This window comes from Cupressus sempervirens, chromosome 4, assembly GCF_028749045.1.
Source record: "Cupressus sempervirens isolate cs-2001-9-10 chromosome 4, ASM2874904v1, whole genome shotgun sequence".
Classification (NCBI taxonomy): Eukaryota; Viridiplantae; Streptophyta; class Pinopsida; order Cupressales; family Cupressaceae; genus Cupressus; species Cupressus sempervirens.
The window spans coordinates 343,668,259-343,685,604 of record NC_143121.1 but is presented as its reverse complement, the minus strand read 5'-3'; the positions used below and the strand labels follow the sequence as shown (position 1 = coordinate 343,685,604).

Below are 17,346 nucleotides of genomic sequence, written 5' to 3'. Positions count from 1 at the left end.
TTGAGGATCTCACAGAATTGGTGTCTTCCATGCCCAATGACAAAGCCCTTTGTTGTCATGGCTTTCCTTACAAGCTTTACAAAGTTTTTTGGCATTGTGATGGTCCTGACCTTCAAAAGGTCTATTTGAAAGCTTTTCATTCTCAAACACTTGGTCATATCATTAATAAAGGGAACATTAAGTTCATCCCTAAAGTTAAAGATCCTAAGGATATTCGAAATTGAAGACCCATTACATTGCTTAATGTTTCCTTCAAGATTATTGCCAAAGCCCTAATCCTCAAGATTTGTCATATCAGGATGCTCATTATTTGAGAACAAGAATCAAATCAAAATTCATCCTCGACAAAACTATTGTTATCTGGGAAGGAATGGAGTAGGCTTGCCAATCTAAACATAATGTTATTTGTGTTAAAATAGATTTTGCCAAAGCTTATAATCGCATTGAATGGCCTTTTGTTCTTGCAATGCTTAAGGCTCTTGGCTTTGGGCCCAAATTCATTCAATTAGTTTATATGCTTTTTGGGGATGGCTTTGCTTGCATTACTATTAATGGGAGACATTTGCATGCCTTATGCCTCTTCAAATCTATTCGCTAGGGATGTTCTTACGACTAAAGGGTTTGGCTATATGTTGGATTTGGCTATCTTAATTGGTCGTGTCATGAATATTTCCTTGCTCAATTCACCTTCTCAACTCTTTAATGGCCATTTTGTAAATGATCTCTTCCTCGCCTTGTTTGAGGAAAAGGAGAATGTTAAGTTATCTCTTTAATGTATTGTTACTTTTTGTCTAAGCTAATGGGTATACTATCTAGTGGCATATAACCCAATATTACAGGCAATCCTTTCTTCTAAATCCACTTTGGATTCTCTAGGGTGGATGTGGATTCAACACAAATAATTCTTATCATTTTGTGGCATTCCCTTTGCCTTACAAGGGTCTCTTGTGGATCTCTTGAATGATGTTCTTCACTGAATAGGGAAAAAGTTAGCTTGCAAGATCTCCAAAACACTTTCCTTCACTAACAAATTCCAAGTTTTCTTGAAAGTGTACCATTCATCTTGTTGGGCTCTATCAAAACATTCCTACGTAAAACATGAAAAGCTCTTGCAAAATTTCTTATGGGCTTCTGGAGCTTCTCATTATGGTTTTCGTAGAATTGTCTGGACGTAGTCTTACCTCCCAAGGAGTTTGAAGGCATTGGCCTTCTCTCTACCAAGAAGCAAGGCTTAGCCTTATGTGCTAAATGGCTTATCAAATCCATTTCTCGCAATGAGGCCTTAAAGATTCTGCTTGTACATTGTTTTCTATGGGTTACCTATTCACAGACCCACTTGGAGAGGATTGGTATTCAAACCCTTAGAATTATGAGAGACCTTGTGTAGATTCAAGGTACTTTTATTGGCAAAAGCAATTGCCATGCTTGTAAGGCTCTCAAACCATGGCTTCGCTAAAACAAGGTCATTTTCTATGATAACCTCTTATTCAACCAACATAAAATACGGTGGCCTCCACTAGTTCAACCTCAAGGACTTCATTTAGCCAAAGTCCCAAGAATGCATGCTCTACATTATCACAAATGTAGTTCATCCACACTCCAAGAGAATGTTTTTCCTAGAGCTACTATGAATCTTCATTCCCGAGATGATCTCAAGAGCCAATTTCATCTTTCTCGCCCAAATCGATAGGCTTTTGACTTGAAGGTCTCAATACTGCCTGAGTGTGGTTCATAAGCTTGGTATTTACTCTGTCAACCCATGGTGGAAACACTAGAAGTAGTTCTTGTGGGCTCATTTCCGTAACTACAAGCCCAAGATGGCCTACCTAATGTTGGTCCCCCATTTTCCTATGGTCAGCATCCTCAACCAGCCCTGGCATTTGCAATCTTCTTATAAAGCTTGGTGACCCAAATTCCTCATGGCCTAGCCTACCATTGTTGAATCTTGGGTTGCTCACTTCATCTAATGTATTCTTTTCTAACACTTTCCCTTGGGTTATAAGCTTCGATGTTTGGGTGTGATAGATAATCGATGCAATTTTTTAGGGCAGCCAAAGTATTTCAATCATATCTCTAGTTTTACATAAGAACCCATCAATATTGGACTTTGATTCATGATCACTTTCAACAATTCAAGCTTGAATCCTTCTGTTGGGATGTGGTTTTTCTAGGAGTCTCTCCCAAGTCTCTCTTCAATTTTTTGCAAATATGGCATGCTTTTATAATGAAAGTCCTCTTCACTCTTTGGAAGATAGAAATGTTAATCCTTTCACTCACAACATTCTAGATATTAGTGTTTTGATGAATATGAAAGAGCGTATATGTTATAATGCTATGCTCCACGGGGACGCGTTTCCTGCCTCTGTACCCTAGTACCCGTACCGGGTACGAAACGGGGACGCGGGTACGGATTTTGGCCGTACCCTGCGACGTCCCTTTTTTGAAGAATTCAGAAACGTCCCCGAAACGGCCAATTTTTTTGGGCAGGAAACTTGGGGACGGCCAGCAGTATCGGGGACAGTTTTGCCGTCCCCTATCCGTCCCCGAAACTGCTGGCCGTCCCCTTTTTTCCAATCAATCTGGTAAAGGCAAACCATCCCCAAAAAAATATTTTTTCCTAATTTTTGTTGTTCGTGTGGCCCCTAGTCATCTTAAAGACATAATAACAATATGCAACCCATATTTGGTCCATTAAAACACTAACTCCTCTACTTATTTTTCGATTTAACATACTTGCTAAGAGGAAGGAAAAAAACATAAGAGCAGTAGCAGCAATGAGCAAAGATTGTGTTTAGTGAGGCAAGACTGCGTTCGGTATTTACTATTTACCAACTATTTTAGTTGGACTTCTCTTTATTTCATTCTGATTTCAGCATGATACTTGAAGCCTTTAGGCATTTTAATTTTTGCTATATATGTATGTGATATTGTTATAATGGAAGCACTTAGTATTTGCCATTTGATAATATTCCATGTATTTATCTTCTAAAATGTCTATGGTGAATGGTTTATCAATGTTATGATATACATATTTGAATTTTGTCTCTATAGTAAAAAAAATCCCCTATGTTTTTAATCGCCGTCCCCTGATGTCCCGTCCCCTAAATTTTGGCTTCGACCCGTACCCGTACCGGAAACACGTCCCCGTCCCCTAAAACGTCCCCGTCCCGGAAACTCCGTGGAACATAGTTATAATGTAATTCTTCGTACAAAGTCCAACCTAATAAAGTGGTGTATGAGTTTACACACTTGAAAAAATTACTTAAGCATTGGGACAATGTACCTTCTATGGTTGTAAGAGCTCTCGAACATTTCTCTGCCTTTGATGACAGATCTCTGGCCTATGTGTGTTGCCATGGTCAAAATTCCATTGCCTGTTGCTCATAGACATTGTGTTCCTAGATCCCTTCGCCACTCTTCTAGTGGGGAAAAGATTCTTAGCAACATCACTCATCTTCTACACCCCATGGTGGTTCTTCCCCAACTTGGTCGTCAGATAACATTGCTCTCACACTCTAAGTGACTCTCGTTGGCTGAATGCAAGCGATCATTTCAACTAGCCCACTTCTTCGAATAGGTTTCCATGGCTTACTCTAGCAATTTCCCTAACTCGAAAGGATACCAAGGAAAAAGATAAAACTAGAGATGAATGGTCCCTTCCAAAACCAGCTCCATGCCTCATTGATGCATGAGGCAAGAAGATTGACCATGGCCCTCCCTCGACTAGTACTGCTCTAGATGCTTAAGGTAGGTTTAGTTTCTAAGATATGCCCAAGTCTTTTTACGTTGTTGCTAATGTATGCACTTATCCCCATTTAAAAAGTTCATGGGGTAATTTCATATCCCCCAACCTTTTTTGTGAATATGCACTTTTGTATTAATGTTAATAGAAAAGGGTTATTCATCAAAAAGAAAACATATTTAAAAGATAACACTTGTTGTGAAGCTTGACTTGTCTGAGTGCAACTTCAAGAAACAATACTCACAACAAAACAATATTAATATAAAGAAATATCATAGAACATCTAATGGAAACATTTTTAAAATAAATATCAAATGCTCACAAATCATAAACTATTATTTTCAAGTTGAACAGTAAATGGATTTGTGTCATTGTATTGACATTAAAAGATGGCCCTTAAAAGAGTGAATAATAATATAATTAAGATGGCCCTCAAAAGAGAAAATATGATCATTGCATTATACATTTTATTTTATTTTCTAGAAAAGAATAACATCGTTATAGAATATCTTTTTAAAAATATGTATATGTATGTACATGTCTTTTCCTAGGAAACGTTGTCATTATCTTCTTATTTATTTATTAATGAATATAAACCTTACAATATCTTATCCTTCAACTCTCATGGAAGGAAGGGATTGTGTGATGGATATGCTTCCCTCTCCTTTCGATATGCCCTAATCACAAGAAAAATATTGCATTTTTCATTAATATAGAAATTTCAATTTCATTACTACCTTTTACAAAATTCATAAATGAAGAAACTAATAAAACTTTATATATTTTAAATTCTGCAACCTTTCTTTCAAACAAAATGACCAATTATTAAATTTCCTTTGTCTTCAAAGGTAATCTTCTAGAATACTTCTCTTACCATAATTAATATAGGTAATTTTTAGAGCACTATTCTATTAAGAAAATCAGCACTAATGATAAGCATCTTTAGCAAATCTTAACCATAAGATTTATGGAATTATGCTTTGTAAAAATCTAGATTCATTAAAAATCAACAAAATTGAAAAGTAAAATATACATATACATAGATATGGTGCAACATTCTTGAAATGGCTACTGCTACTAGAACTGGTGTGGGTGTTGGCATTGGTTCTAGCATTGGGTCTATGGGTTATATTGTTGGCTTCTGTGTGACTAGATCAGGGTCTAGAAATGGTAGTGGAGTGGACTCTGGCGCTAGGGCTTCTACTGAGGTCATTGTTGGCATTGGAGCATCTGGTTTGGATGCTGGTGGGAGTGTTGGAGTTAGCTAGGGTTCTTCTTGTTGCTGGTGTTGTTTTTTATTAAGTAAAACAAGTTTTAACGGGTGCTTGAAACCCAGTGGTTTACAAAAGAAACAAACATTAAGTCTTGTACCAAAACAAACAACAAAGAAACAACAAGCAATTGAAGGCTAGGAGAGCTTGACAAAAAGAAACAAACTCTAAAAGAGCAAGTGAGCAATGGGTTTAAAAAGAACCCGAAATCACGTTCAAAACAAACCATCAAGATTTACATTTTGGTCCTGTCTTTTGAGAACATAAAGACAAATCAAATGAGGGATTGGAGGACTTGACTTTTTTTCCTTTTACTGATGTCCATCCATCCTCCACCTTCCCAGCAGCCTTCTGCCAATCATGGCAATCAACCCCACAACCACCCCCCAACACCCTCATAGTAGGAGATAAAACAGCTCAAGTAGCACCAACAACAGTTACTTGAACAGTAGTAGAAAAGGGGACAACATCACCAATCTATATCAAAGCCACCAAAGGGACAACATTTGTTTAAATAGTTTCAACAACAGAAGAAGGGACATCAACAACATTCTGAGTCATCATCGTGGGGACAACATTGGAATCATCAGAGACAGCAACAGAATCCTCCACCAAAGAAAGATCATTTTGAGAAGAGTTATCCAGCCCATCCACAACTATGGATACTTTATGAACCGTGTAGTGATCATCTGAAACCCCCAACCACCAAGAAGGTGATTTCCTCGATCTAACGTTTTCAGAGGAGCATCGCACAGCAAGATGGCCGATCTTATGACATTTCATATATCTGAAGGGAATTCCCTCATAATCAAGAAGTTGAATCCAAGAACCATTTGCAGAGGCCAACTTAATCTTTTCAAGGAGCCCCTTGGAGACATCAATCTCCACAAGAATGTGAACATACATCGTTCTAAACACATTGCAAGACGTCGAATCTAAACAAATTGTTGCTGGTGTTGTTGATGTTAATGGTGTAGTTGGATTGTTTGTTGGTGTCAATGGTAGTGTTGGCATTGATGTTGGGGCTAGGGTTTCTCTGTCTGTTGGTATGTTTGATGGTTCGGGTTCTAGTGTTGGTGTGGTTGTTGGTACAGGTGCGGGTGTGGATGTGGGCACATGTCCAGGTGCTAGTGTTAATGCATTAATCCGATCAAGATGTTCAAATCCTCTTCCTCATGGTGGGTTGGGCCCTAAGTTGAAGGTTCCCATACCTGTTTCTAACCACCCTATCTGGATTACTCTAGAGAAGGATGTGGTGAAGGACATCGAGTGTGCTACTTCCATGTTGGTTGATCATGTCATGATTTGCCGATTTTAGGGTGTATGGCCCCAGTCTTCCTAATTTGCACACGTGGATTTCTTTTGAGCGGATGCCCATGTTATCAAGTATTGCTCACACATTTTCCATGGCCAATGGGCTTTTTGATGGTTGATGAAGAGTCATTAAATGTTATGCATTTTACTTATGCAAGAATCCTGGGGAAGATGGACATTTCTAAGGGAGTACCTGACAAGAGCATGTTGGTGCTTCCTAGTGCTCGTTTGATTCAGACATTGGATTATGAAGGGATTCCCATGAGATGTAGAAAATGTTATAACCGTGGGGCACTTGGTGGCTCAATGCAATATTCAGAGCGTCAAGGGTAAAAAGTCCTCTTCTTGGTGGAAGGGGGCTTCTTCTAAACATTATATTGTTGCTAAGAAGAGTATCATCCAGATTGTTGAGCAGGTTTTCATGGAGCCTTTTGGTTCTTTGACTCCTGCTAATTCGACTAAGGCTACCAAAGTTATAGTGGGTAACAATGTAGTTGGTAAGTATGTTGATGATGATGTTGCCAGTAGCAGCAGTTTTTTTTACCAATGCTTGTTCTTTTGTTGTCAATGCTTCTGTTGTTGGATCTACTGCAGTTGGCTCTTTCTAGTCTGATGGATCGAGTGTTGATGGTTTTGTCCAAATTGTTGGATCCATTATGGTTCATATTGTTGGATCTATTACGGTTGGTGTTGATTCTACTCCTGTAGATGGTGTTGGGCTTTATCCCAATCCTAGCTCTTTTGGTGATGATTTTGTTGAACCGGATATGTTGTTGGTTCTATCCAATTGGTTGGATCTATTATTGTTGGTTTTGTCCAATTGGTTGGATCTATTGTTATTGGCTATATCAAGTGTTGGATCTTGTGCGACAAATTTACTTTGTTTAGAATCACAATAAGCGATATCTTTGGTTGAGGAGGGGTGGAACTCAGTTACTAGATAACACCGTAAGAAATCATCTCTTCCTTTTGACATGAACTTACGCTCCCAAAAGAAGGGAGATAAAGGTCTATCTAAGTATTTTGCTTGTCTTTAGTTGTTTAAGAGGTTTCTTTCCCTCGAGGCAGATTGGTCTTTCTCTTCTTCCTTCTTTTTATCTGTCTATCCCTACCAATCCCTCTTGGCCACTTCTTATGGGGTTCCTCTTTGGTCCAAAGTTTTGATTGTTGCAACTCTCTTTGCAGTTGTTCTATTAGTTTACGCCTAATTGACAATCATTTGTTGTAAAGTTCTAAAAGCTTTCGAGCTCCCTTCAAAACCTGTTTTTGATTGAATCTAGAACATGCATGTACATAGATATATGTAGGTGTATGAATATATGTACATGTACATGCATACAATGCCATTGGATGATAGCATTGCTTCTAATATGATTTTGTTTTAGTGTCGCAACTACACTTTTCATACTTATACTATTTAAATTAATAATAAAACTAAGATTGAAGGAGATGATAAGATGTTTCCTTCCAAATGTTTTGACACATGTCCAAGAGGTCGAGTCTAATTGGTTAAAATGTTGGGTTCTTGTTATGAAACCGCAAGTTCAATTACTCAAGGGTCATCTAAAGTAGAATTCTAAGTTGACTTGTGATCTTCCAAAAATGGTGTTAGTATATTTTTAAGTAATGACTAAAATGTTTTATTCTAAGGAGTTTAAATTGGTCTCATCTTGATGTGCATATAAGCAAGATATTTGCAATCCAAATCTTTGAAAAAAGCTTTGACACATAGTAGGAAGAAGCGTAGAAAGAGGTACAAGTAGAAAAATGAAAGCATCACCCAAAGAATGGAATGCAACCTTTCAAGCATCAATAACCAAAAAGAGGAAAAATAATCTCATATCACCCAGTTCCTTTATGCAATACCATATTTGCCTTTTTCTTCAAAATTTGTCTTGAAAAGATCATATCAAAAGAGAAGACAAGATTCCTAATATGAATATAGAATCTTCATTAAATCATTATAGCGACAACTCAAACAAAAGAAGGATCATCAAGCTTCACATGACTAAGTTAATTGGAATTCTCTATCAAGTAACGGAGAAGTTTTCTTTCATGAAGAATAGATTGATTTAATATACTCATATTTGACACCAACTTTCTTTGTTTTGATAAATGAAGTGCCTGCTAACTTTTTACCAGCAAAAGGTAGTAGAAGATAGGAAGACCTAATATGCCTATACTATCTATATTTTTTATTAAGGCTCTAAGTGGCAGAACAATCTAGGGCCTATTGACGTTATGGCAATGCTCATTAACCACAAGCAAACCATAGATTTGTTACCTTTCCATCCATATGTGTAAGCTCTTATCATCACCCCGAGCACACTACATATTATGTACATCAGAAAATTCATTATTATTGATGCAAAAATGGCCTTGCATATATATGTATCAATGCCTCCTAATAGACCTCTTCATCCTTGTAGTTTTGGCACCAAGAATAGGATCAGACTCATTAATTACAAGTTACATTCATACAAGGCTTGCCCAGTTACGCAATTGTAAGTTACATGATAATTGATATGACAAAGTTCATTAGCACATGGCTAAGGCCAACAGGCCAATTAGCCATTAGGTGTACTAGGTTGGTCATAGAAGGAATTTGACCTAGCTATATGTCAACACGCCCTCTTATCTAGGAAGGATTCCTTCTCAATATCTAAATTACATAGTATCAACCATCATGGCTACTACTATGAATGGAAATGCAAGCACTCATCACAAAAATGAGATGACATTTACCATGACTAATCCTACAAGGTGAATAAACAAAAGTGTTATTCCATGATATGTCTTCTATGACATCCACCATGCCTACTCGTAGAGGCAAAGGGTGGATCCACCATACCTACTCGCAGAGGGTGGAACAAGGGTTTTCACCTTAGACTTCTCCCATAAAAGAATGCAACTCCACCATGCCTAGTCACATTGAGTGGATCAACCATACCTACTCGTAGAGGGTGGAATGAGGGCTTTCACCTCAACCCTCTCCCAAAGAAGAATGTCTCCACCATGCCTACTCGCAAAGGGTGGGTCCATCATACCTGCTCACATAGGGTGGAACGAGGGTTTCCACCTCAATATTCTCCTAGACAAGAATGCATCTCCACCATGTCTACTCACAGTGGGTGGATCCACCATACCTACTTGTAGAGGGTGGAACACGGGCTTTCACCTCATGACATCCACCATGTCTACTCATAGAGGCAGAGGGTGGATCCACCATACCTACTCCCAAAGGGTGGAACAAGGGTTTTCACCTCAAACTTCTCTTGCAGAAGAATGCATCTCCACCATGCTTACTCACATAGAGTGGATCAACCATACTTACTTAAAGACGGTGGAACAAGGGATTTCACCTCAACCCTCTCCCAAAGAAGAATACGACTCCACAATGCCTACTTGCAAAGGTTGGGTCTGCCATACCTGCTCAGATAGGGTGGATTGAGGGCTTTCACCTCAAAATTCTCCCACAGAAGAATGCATCTCAACTATGCCTACTCACATAGGTTGGATCCAACAAGCCTACTCGTAGAGGGTGGAACAAGGGCTTTCACCTCAAACTTCTCCCAAAGAAGAATGTATCTCCACCATGCCTACGCCTAGAGGGTGGATCAACCATGCCTACTTGCAAAGGGTGGATCCACCATACCTACTCACAAATGATGGAAAGAGAGCTTTCACCTCAAACTTCTCCAAAAGAAATATGCATTATTGAGGGCTTGCACCTCAAGCTTCTCCTAGCGAAGAATGCATTACCAAGGTGATGCGGGTCCCTCTGAACCTAATATCAACCTTCTAAAATGATCAACTCCCTATGGAGCAAATATCAACCTTCTGACTTCTTCATCCAAGGTTGCTTTTGGCGATATGTATATCGTCGTTATGACCTAATTAAGGTTGCTTCTAATGAATTATCAGTCTCACTCTTAATATTAATTCTTCCACTTCAAAAACACAAGCAATTATCAAAGATATTCATTCCTTGAAGGCATTCTCTTATGCTTTTGGGACAATCTTAAAAGAATTTCACAGAGATTGATAATAGTCCAAGACGATTTCGAAGAGAAATATTAATGCTTGAATCATATATGACTCACTATCTAAATGATATAGCATGAATTAATAACATGAAAATTACATGAACATTATTCAACAATAATATCTTTATAAATAAGTCTTCCACCAAATTTATTTCCTAATTTCACTTTGTAATGAAATTAAACAAAATACAAGGTGAAGCATTGAGTGAAATGATATCTACAGGTCTTTCCTAGTTTTTGAACAGACTCTAATACCATGTTAACTAGCTGGAAGTGCTCGTTACCCACAAGCAAACCATCAAATTTGTTGCCTTTTGAACCGTAGATGATAAGCTCTTATTATCACCCCTAAGCACACTACATATTTTGTACATTGTAGAATTCATTACTATTGATGTGAGAATGGCCTTGTGTATATATGAATCAACACCTCTTAATAAACCTCCAATTGACCTTGTAGTTTTGGCGCTAAAGTAGGATCAGACCTATTAATAACTAGTTAAATTCATATAGGTCTTACCCAATATAATAGGTCTTTCCTAATTACATTATTGCAAGTTACATGAATTCCCCTAATAGGGTCAGACCCACATAAGGATTATTAAGAAAAAGTTCATTTGCAACATTGCTAAAGCCAACAAGCTTAGCCATTACGTGTACTAGGTCAGCCCTAGAAGGAATCTGACCAAGCTACACATCAATAGGGCATAAGTATGTTGTACGACCATACTCCATCAAGCTTTTGCTGCTCCACTCTAATGTAATTATCACCAAAGATCTCCATGTGTTGCTTTCATCAATCAAAATGCCATCTATCCTCCTGGAAAAATCGTCCTAATGACCCAACAAGTACCTTAAATGGAAAGAAAAGTAGGAACTCATTCAAATGCCACTCTTTAATGAGGAAAGGACGAAACAAATCTCCAACTCCAACCGTCAGTTGTTGTCCCACAAAAGACAAACAAGAAGATAAGACAAAATCATGGACATATTGTCATTCATATCATAAGCATATTGATGGACATCCTATTACTATTATTGAGATCTTTGTCAAAAGTAAGAATATTAAAATGGACATTATGTGACGTCAAAAGACTCTCTTAAGATTGTTAGAACTAGTATTGATGTCAAGGAGGTGGCATAAAGAAATGGATAGTATTATGTTGATACAAATCTTGAAGATGAGAAACAAGAATACATTAATCATACTCAGTATATAGCAATGAATACAAATGCAGTGATCATCATAAGACAGCAAAGAAAATGTTTTCAGACTAAGAATGTATTCATTTGGTTGTTTGCGGTGATTATGATGAAAGTTAGAAGACAAAACTGACTTTGTCTTATTCACAGAAATGACAAAATAAGAATAAGATACAATGAGACGGAGATTAAATACTTGATGCTTTCGACTGTGGTGCAACTCCATTCAATAAATAATAGTTTATATATAGAAAGCATTGCGATAATATACATCAGCAATTTAATTGGAAGACAAGTCAAAGACAGTGATTCCAATCCTGTAGTGTCACAACCCATTTTCCCATTACCGAACAAATCGATATCCATCACCGTGTGGATTATTGAATTACATTCTTGAAATTAATTATATCAAATGATGAATACATATAATGGGGTAGTTATAGGAGCAAAAAAAAAACATTATTGCGGATCAATGTTGGGAGTAAGGGGGTTGGAGAAGGAAGGCAAAAAGGACAAAATGGAAACAAACTTGCAGTTGGGGGGCAACAACTGGAGGATGGGAGAAGAGACTGAGGAAATCGATCTAGAGAGAGACTTAACAAAAGCAAGATTTCTAGGTTCTCATATTCGTTCCATTCTTTTATAGTCATCGGTTGATGGAATGACTTATTGGTAATAGAATTTGGCTTTTATGTGCGACTCCAATTGGATATTTGTTTGTTATGACAATTAAATCCTTGTTTTAATGGTAGGAAATAGTTGAAATCTTGTTGTAAATCTTAAGTTATAACCCTTGATCAAAATTGTGGGAGAAACACTGTGTTGTGTTTGTCTTAAACTCATTCTATAGGAAAATCATTATGCAACATTTCACAAACATCTTATTTGTGGTCGGTTGTGAATAGTTTATTGGAAAACCTTTCTTTATCTTAATTCTTCCACAAAGCAGAAAATTTGAGGAACGGCTCTGGTTAGCTATTGATCATGTTTGCACAACTTTTGTGAACAATCTTGACAAATCTTTCTCTTCTTTCCACCACTATTCTTCTTGTAATTGTGTTTGGATCATGCTCTCTTGATACCGAGGGCATTGGTTGTATATCCAATGTGTTTTCAATGCCTATTCCACAGCCATATTCATTTATGTCTTCTTTTAGTCAAATCTTGTTGCTTGTGCCAGAACAATGTGTTTCTTTACACATTTTTTTATATACCATAGACTGGTCAATAATTGGAAGCTCTCTGCCATTTTTCTTGTTTCTATAATCGTCTTCTAATTGCAAAGATTCGATTCTTTTTTAGGCTTTGTTCTGTGTGGCTAATGCTTAGTTACCCTTGACCAATTTATGTTAGAAATGTTATTCCTCTTGAACTTTGAGGTGAGACAATCTGTTCCTCATCAGGTAGAAGACGACTGTAAAGGAGCCCTACTCCGCACAACTAAACGATTTCACACAATAAAATCCAATGTTTTGATAGGAAATATCAAATACTGAAGTAGTTGGGCTATACTAAATGAATTTTTGGCATGAATTGGGATATATATGCTGAATATTACTTGTTCTGGAAGCCATAGAGAGTTTTGGAATGAAAGAGAGTTTGTGTGTTGAAATTTGCATGCTCCAAAAGCCATAGAATTTTTAAAGAATATGAGATTGTACGTTTATCTGGTTGTTGGGAGTCATTTGGTCAATATTTCACGGTGTTGCATAATATTTGAGATGATGATAATAGAATATGCTTCCCAACTTCTAAAATTGGGCATAACTGTACAGATTTTATTTAACATACTTAAGAAAGAGACCGTCTGAATTTAGCTAATTGTGCCCAGGGTTCTCAACAAATTTGTTATGTTTAGTTGGAAACTTTAATCATTGAAAGGTAGCAATAATCATATCAGTGCTCCTACATTATCTCATGAACTATTGTGCATTCTATGCTTTAAAGGTAGTAGATTGGACATTGGACATTGAACATTAGGATGTTTGAGAAGCAAGTTATTTGTTTTGTAGATCCTCGTTGTTTCTAGCATTGGAATTTTGTGAATGACTGTTAAAGAATCATTCATTACTTTTTGTTTTTATTTCTTACTTCTTTGGGGTTATTAACTTGTGCTAACCATTTATTTTTGAAATTCTATTCAGTGTGATATTGATTGTACCCCTTCATGGGTTACACTAGTTGAATTCTATTAGAAAGTTATTATTTTCTCCTACTTTTATTTATTATGCTAATAAAAATTATTTAGAAATCTCAATGATTGAAAAACTAAACCTATGGAAGAAGGATTGAGTGCTAGCATTTTACATTCTAAAAGTTTAGAATATGGATTAATTTCAAGCATTTTTTTTCAAACCCTATTTTATAAATTATCTTAAGTATTTACTCATAGTAAATCTATTGTAAAAGGATGAGCAGTGGTTCATTTATTGTTGATGTTGCATGCAAACATGCCTAATATGTGCCTATGTGTAGATAGTGCTTTTAAAATGTTAGTGAAATTGAGATGCAATACCAATTTTGGAATTATTATATTCATTGACTTCCTTACATTTATTGACTTCCTTATGCATCTTTTGCTTTGTCTTGAGAGGTGTTAACTATGGAATACCACAGGAGGATATAACTAATGATGTATGGCTTTGAAATGTTATCCATGTATGATGACGAGACACAAATGTGGCTAGGTATCTCAATGGTGGATAAATCATATTGTGTTTTTAAAAGTATTTGAGATGAGACTAACACTAAAATGGAAACCTAGAACAAGATTGTTTTGCTATCTTGATGAGCTATGTTTTTTGACACTTGAATATTTCTGAGACTATTTTGCTACACAATTCCATTACTACTCTTAGTTTTGCTTGTTTAGTCTTCCTCGATGAAGGGTTGGGCATCTTTCATGCCAGGGAAGCTTAATAGCTTCAAGGTAGGGTGGTAAAGCACTCCTACAATATTCTCGCCCTTGTGTTCATAGACAGGTTTTGGAGCCTCTATCAAATTGGTCAACATAATCAATACATCTTGGTATTCTGGTAACTAAATTATGGTATTTTGGTAATTAATATTGTGTCCACATGTGCATGCCTGCCAATTTTAGTAATTGACACTATTGTGATGTATAAGGTTTAAATTGGTAAAATTCATTGTCATACTGATTCACCCCACCCCCACCTCCTCTCAGTACAACCATGTGCTCTTCAAGTGGGCGGTCCCATAATAACACATTAAGAGGAAGCAATGTGTCATTAGTACCCACATGTTTTAACAGCAATTAAGTAGCAAGACCATTATCAATGTGTATTCTCTCAAAGGCTTGACCAAAGATGTGGGCTCCATGAGAGCACCGAGAAGAGATAGGTTGCCCAAGTCTCCACAGGTGACCAAAGGTAAATACAAATCATTTATTATTCCCTCTCCATGAGTTGGTATGTCACTATTGGTTGATCCATTGAGCGTGTGTTCTACAATCCCATCCTCATCTATGATTTGAACCTTCAATGGGCTCTCTAAAAGAAAACACTCATGAACCTCATGATTTATGTTTGGTACCTCACTATATTTTTCAGGATCATACCTTTTTTCTCCCTCGTCTACATTTTCCTCTTGTTTCCTAAGTACATCCTTTGTGTGTTCTCTCTTCTTGTCTTCTTCTATTGGACGGAAGAGCAATCAAAGATTGGCTTCACTTTGCTTCCTTATTTCATCTACATGATTGCCACTCTCTTTGATTCACTGAAGGCACCATGCTTGAGCCGAAACTAACTTTGCCTTCCACACTCGTATCCAACCATGGCACATCTCTTGTGTCCTCAGAGTTTCACCCTTCGTGGGATGGACAAATATCTGATCCTCTCTAGCTTAAGTCCTCAACATAATCCTCAAAGATCCTATTAGCATTATGTTTTGAGATATGATTCCTATAAGATAGATAATTACTTCAATATTCTTTGTTGGCCCTTGCCAAATCACCAAATATTGCCAAAATGCTCACATTTGATTGAATCTCTCCTGTTGTACCTTCAAAAAAAAGATTATATGGCTATGCTCATTGTCTTCTCCTCTTGTAAACAATGCACTTTTGTTCTTCACTACTCATCGAGCCACAACCTAGTAGGACGGTAGGGTCAAGGCTCTAAATACCACTAAACTATTCTTGCTTTATTCTAAATAATAATTTGTCAGACAAATTGTAATGAATTCCTAGATGCAAAAACCAAATTTAAACACCAATGTCAAACAAAAGTATCATGTATTATTGAGATTATCAGTTCCCAAATAATTTGATCAATCAAAGAACTCCATTTGGATAAAGGAAGCTTCCTATACAAATTTGGTGATTCCACTCTTCTAGCAGGTTTATCTTATATTGCACAGGCAATACCTCCTTGTCTGGCAAACACTCAGAACGTATAAATGATAGTGTAGAATGGGTAGTGCCAAACTTCTTTTCCTGCAATTTCCACGACCCCAACTCATCAATAATTATCATCCAACTTGGTGACACAATTGATCCTTGGCTCTAAAAGAGCAATCACTATTTCATAAACCAATCCATGGTACCTATAATTGCTAGTGTATTCAGTTATTCCTTGATGTCAAATTGGGGCCGCAGCAATATAGGACGCGTTGTGTGTGAACTATGCTAGCCTCCTTAAATCCATGTCACTAAATCTTCGATCACAGCTATTAGAAACAATACCTACATAAGATTGAATGCTTGATCTTATAGAAGAGTGGGTTTGATATCTCAATTGTTGCCTAATTCAAGTTCACTAACATATCACAACCTTTGTGCTATTAAATTCAAATCCCTCTTGATCAAAGCTTCAAAAATCACAATCAATATCCAAAAAATGTCATCACCTAACACCTTGAATCAACACAAAGTTTGAAAGCAAGTTGCATCTTTTACTGATAGCGATTTAGATTTACATCCAAGCAAAATGTCTTAGTGTACATATAAACAGGCAAAATTTTCTTGCCTTGCCAAAAGATGATTATTTGCAATGAGCTCCCTCCTTTATATAGGAAAATAGGAGAGAGAAAGGTGGAGGAAAAAGGAGAAATTCTCAACCACCTTGACTTATTCTCTAACAAACTTCTAATTAACTAATTTGATTTGTTCAAAGTTGCATGTCTAATGCAATTGCAACTTGATTACATCTTACAACTTTGCATGGGATCCTATCACATGCAACTACATCATGTTTCTCTATCAGATATAATATGTCAATTCCAAGTAATATTCTAAGTGCCTTACAAGACAAAAATTCTATTACATCAAGTTTGATTGGTCTTCATGCTGCTGCAAGACACCTGATGTTTTATGATTGTTGTGCTCAGGTTTGGTGGAAACATCTTGAATTGGAATATGAATATGCATCCTTGATTGTTCCATTGACCTTTTCTAGCTTGAAAACACTCTATGAATGTAATTATTCTTTCACCTCCTTGTAGGCTACATCATGTGATCATGTTTGTTTCATGTACTTCTTTTTTCTTTGCATGCACAAAACCAGCTCTTTAAATGGAGGTAAAACTTTAAAAATGTGTGGTGGAAAAACCCAAAAAATGGGTTTTTGGTGGTCAAAAACATGTGCAAACAGCAAGCTTTAAGTTATGCAAATGAAGAACAAATGAGTAGCAATCGGGTAACATATGAGAGCCATAGCACACTTTTAGAAATGCAATTCGTGATATTTTAACCGGCAAGCATGTGGGAAATACTTTCAACCATAGGGCAGCCATATTGAGGTTTATGAAATGC

The 17,346-nt window shown here is 36.9% G+C and overlaps 1 protein-coding gene across 1 annotated transcript in view; it reads right to left on the bottom strand.

Moving 5' to 3' along the window:
• Positions 1 to 4,057: 4,057 nt before the first annotated feature.
• Positions 4,058 to 17,346, bottom strand: part of LOC149561437 (Chaperone DnaJ-domain superfamily protein) — a 73,583-nt gene continuing 60,294 nt past the window's right edge. The window contains exon 6 of the mRNA XM_089825149.1: positions 4,058 to 4,419. Within this exon, the coding sequence (XP_089681275.1) occupies positions 4,365 to 4,419 (55 nt within the window). The 3' untranslated portion in view covers positions 4,058 to 4,364. The remainder of the gene's footprint in view (positions 4,420 to 17,346) is intronic.